This window comes from Macadamia integrifolia, chromosome 3 (genome assembly GCF_013358625.1).
Source record: "Macadamia integrifolia cultivar HAES 741 chromosome 3, SCU_Mint_v3, whole genome shotgun sequence".
NCBI lineage: Eukaryota > Viridiplantae > Streptophyta > Magnoliopsida > Proteales > Proteaceae > Macadamia > Macadamia integrifolia.
Window position 1 is genome coordinate 30,603,505 of NC_056559.1, and position 4,616 is coordinate 30,608,120.

At 38.0% G+C, this 4,616-nt stretch overlaps 1 protein-coding gene across 1 annotated transcript in view; it reads right to left on the bottom strand.

The window, feature by feature from the left end:
• LOC122072735 (40S ribosomal protein S6) overlaps positions 1-1,207 on the bottom strand; it is a 3,637-nt gene extending 2,430 nt beyond the window's left edge. Inside the window, exons 1-2 of the mRNA XM_042637131.1 lie at positions 1,050-1,207; positions 876-940 (exon numbers count right to left, since the gene is read on the bottom strand). Coding sequence (XP_042493065.1) covers positions 876-940; positions 1,050-1,055 — 71 coding nt within the window. The 5' untranslated portion in view covers positions 1,056-1,207. The remainder of the gene's footprint in view (positions 1-875; positions 941-1,049) is intronic.
• Between the last annotated feature and the right edge of the window lie 3,409 nt (positions 1,208-4,616).

Here is a 4,616-nt window from a genome sequence, read left to right on the forward strand (position 1 = left end):
AAAAAAAAAAAAAAAAAGATGCTGGTTAAATAAATTTCAACTCTAAACCCCACTATCGGTGGCATTAAGTTCAGTGGATGCAATAACTTCAGTATACAACGATGAACACTTGATCAACAGAGAACAGTAGCAGGGAGTAACAGCCCAACAGCCTACTCATACAATAAGACTAGCACTAATTGGCATGGTTCTAAATCTTTGGTTACAACAAGGTTTCCACCTTGGTCGAAATTTCCGGAACCTGGTCAAAACCAGGAATTTTTCATTCTGGGCTATTTGCTAGAAATTTGGGTTGAAATTTCCAAAATTTTCCGAAATTAGCATAGAAACCATCAAAGCTTGGTTATCTCTGGGTTGATTGAAACAGTCGAAATTTCCCAACCTATAGAACTATGCTCATGGGAGACAGTAGAATCGACTTCAACTCATTCTGTTTAAATCAGTCATAAAAAAAAATCATGTAACTCACCGACTTAATTAAATTATTACGACCAGTTGAACATCAGAAAAGGGGAACTCCAAAAACCTCTATGGTGAGTATTCCTGCAGGGAGAGGCATAACTCCAGGATGCTAATCCAAAGCATATGACTCGAACTTAACTAGAGGCAAAAACAAGGCTACGACAATGGCATAATTAAATATCAGAGAGGAAGAATAAAAAAATCCTCTTTATAGTCTATTGGCACAAAAACATTTGGGTCTGGTGGGGAAGAGAGATTCACCTCTAACAAAAAACCAGTTATTCATAAGATATAGTCGTCTGTTTCAACTAGACATCTAAACCATGCTAATGTATATTGCGGACTAGTGTGCAATGCAAATCCACGATATATATTAATTGGAAATAGTAAAGACGAGAGAGCGAGGGACTCACAGTTTCTGGTCATCATCAATTTCGAGCTTCTTCTGGCAACCAGTAGTAGGATTTGCAATATTGAACTGCAAAACACGGAATAAAAATAAATTAGAACAGGCGAACTAGTACCTTAAAAGGGATATGGTTCACTCAGAATCGAAAGTACAGAGGTTTAAAGTTTTAATCTCAAACCTTCATCTTCAATGGTGCGTCGCTTCCGCCCTAAGCAGCAGAGGAGGCGAGAAGATGAGAAGAGGTAAAGGCTCCTCCTTACGGCTCCCGTGAAGAACTAGGGTTTCTTCAAAATGGTGTATTGAGACTCTCGCTCAGAGCATTTATAGTGCCAAAGAGAGAGGGTTTAGGCGTAGCCACGTAAGTGCAATATAGAGCTATCTCGACGGTTAGATAAGCATCATAGGGCATCAATATAAAAATAGGCTCACATAAGCTCTGTCGGATCATATCAGATGGTTGGGTTTTTTATTTGGAATTCGGCCCGTGACCTTGGGCCCTTGGCTTCTACAAATATTCGGCAATGGGCTCTTCCTTAAGGGCCCAAGTATAAAGGGTTGGCGAAAGTTTTCCTTCATCTTCATTCACCAGTGGGAGAGGAAGTATCCCATCATAACCGGTGATGTGAACATGCTTATTGGACATGGTTGGACCCAGTTTTATGCATGACTGTGTATGTACATAGTCGTGTCTTCAACCGTTGGATGATGATGCGAGGTAGAAGTATTATTTATACATCCACTTCTCTCCAACAGTTAAATCAGTTTTGATTTGAGAAATTAAATGTAGTTTATTTGCAAGTTACCATAACTATGACAAAGGATTTCAGAATACATGAAGTCTGACTTATTGCTATAGGGGCACAAATGAGCATTTTGGGATCTTTCAATCATATTGACTGCTTAGACAAGGCAGGGGAGGAGTTGCAAGAGAGGGGCTTCAATGATCTCGATCCTAATCTTAGGATCTAAGATAACAAAGGTTTTAACTCAAGACAAACTTAAGCAACATTCCCTAGCCCTCAAGATGCCAACTATCATTGTTGGTTTAAGCATGAATGACCATGTGGATCCCACATAAACACTCTCTTCCCTTCTAACTATATCTGCCTTCTAATAGACAAAATCACAAAAACATTTCAAATGCTGGATTGGTGTAGTGTAGGAGAATCCACCAAAAAAAAAAACCCTCTCCCTAAAGTATAATATGTCTTTCCTATCTTAACTCTCACACCCTCCAAAAAAATTTAATTAAAAAATCCCTAACCCTGACCCAACCTAGCCCAACCTTAAGATGAAAAAATCTCAGCCGCTACCAAAACCATTTGGTGTAGACTCACTAGTCCAACACTCCAACCCAAAGAAATTCAATTTATCAAGCCAGGCAAGGTTTGAGTTTCAAAACCCAAGCAGCTGACCTGGCCCAAGGCAACTTATCCCAAACCCTTCCCCAACCCAAAATTTTGGACCAGTCCAGTCATTGAGGCTCAACCCAGCCCAGGCCCATCTTAAGCTTACGGGTTGGGCTTGTTCAGGCTTACCTGAATTTGTGCAACAACAAATTTCTAACACTTTCACTTTCATCTCCGAATCATAAGAGAAGATCTAGAGTTTCTTCCTGATTCACCTTATCTCCCTCTTACTTTCATTTCAGAATCACACAAAATAGGGGATGTTGAGTTTCCTCCTATTTCTCTTTGTTTTCATTCATTGGTGTTTAGTCTCCTTTTGTTTCCCCTTGCTTCCCTTATACTTTCATTTTCATTTAACCAAAAATCAAATTGATCAATGGAATGCTTTTTCTTCTCACTTTCTTCATTCATTTCCCTCTTATCAAATAACATATACTTATGTGTCGGAGCATTGATGACGGAATCCTCTTGAGCCCTCCATACATCCGATCCCTTTTCAAAAGAACAGAAAGCTTAGAAGGAAATCTTTTCTCATGTAGCCCAAAAAGGGTGGCCATCTTCGGTTGATCAATTTTCCCAAAAGAATCCCAATTTTCATGAATTCATTTGCTTATCATGTTGAGCCTTGATCAACACTGGCAATTCCACTGTGAGGATTAATGGGAAGATGCGAAGAAACATCTACATAAGAGCCCCCCATGTGTTTGGCATAGGAGCCATATTTTACTATAGGAAACATTTTCCCTTTTGTGTTTGACAAGGCTGCGAAGGAAAAAAAAAGAATAAAATATTTGGGGGGTGGGGTTAAAGAGAAGAGAGGAGACTAGAAAAATAGGAACTAACGGTCCTGGCATGGACCTCAGCCGTTGGATCTTTAGTGCCACTCACTGCCTCCCCCCAGACAATTTTGGTGTGAATAAGAAGCAAGGCCACCTAGTCTAGCTTCCCAACTCTTATTTTTTATTTTTTATTTTTTTTAACGGAGAAGAAATGATTGAGTTCCCTTGTCTAGTTGCTTGAAAGTGCACTCTCAAGTTCTGAAAAGTCAAACCCTAATTTTTAGTATTTGGTATTGCATCAATAGCAAGCGGCATAGGAGGAGCGCATCAACAGGATATTGTAGAAATGCAACCCTAAAACGATGCAGAAGATAATGGAAAAACAAAACAAACAGTGCACACAGATTTTACGAGATTCGGCAAGGTTGCCTACGTCCCCGGTGAGATGAGATACTGCTTCACTATCAATGGAGAATAGGGTTACAGCGCTCGTCCTCACACCTCTCAGTATTGCTTGCATTACAGAGAAAGAAACCCTCGCTACAAATATATAGCGAAAAAACTCTAATCTGGAAAGTACACAATTGCCCTCAAATAAAAAATTTGACCAGGGGTTGTGCCCCTCTACACCCCCTGCTATGCAGGGGGCCTCCTGCCCCCCTTGCAACCCCCACGGCTCACTAACCGGCTAGCGGGATCGTCGTCCTGCCTGTCTAGGTGTTGCACCAGTACTCCCTGTATTAAACTGCGACGGAATACAAGACATCATCAAACATGAAATCAAACATTGGAGAGCAATAAGGTATTTCATGTAAAGAGAAGAAAGATAACAGATGGGTGCATCTTGTCACCAAAATGGTGAAATGAGTAGTTGTAACCTTCTTTAGTTTGTCCCTCGTTTTATGTGCAAAATATATTTATGTATGTTATGTTTGGTTGTAGAGGGAATTAAAGGGAAGGGAAGTGGATTTTTATACTTAAAAAAGAAATTTATGTAATCATTACCCATGTAACTTTAACATTAACTTCAAATCATTTCATATTTAGTATAAAATTTCACTTTACTTTGCATTCAAAACCCTTTGTTATAATATGTAAAATATAATTACATGTAAAATATATCATTATTAAATATGGTTAAGAAAATTAAGTAATTTATACAATCACATTGGGGTAATGATTATAAACATTTATTTTTAAAGTATAAAAATTTCACTTCACTTCCCTTCAAATTCCCATTGCAACCAAACCGAGCGAAAGTGATAAAAAAAAGGGGTTTTCACAAAAAAACGAAAATGACATATCATTATATCATACTATTATATAAAAGCAGTGGCAAATCTTTCACTTGACAATTTTGTCATTTTTTCTTCATTATCTCTTATGTTTATTTTATTTTTTTATTTTCTTAAATTGCTGGTACCTTTATATTATTATATTTTAGTTATATTTTTATATTTATAATACTTAAATAAATATTATTTCTCTCTCTCTCTCTCTCTCTCTCTCTCTCTCACACACACACACACACACACACACACACACACATATATATAT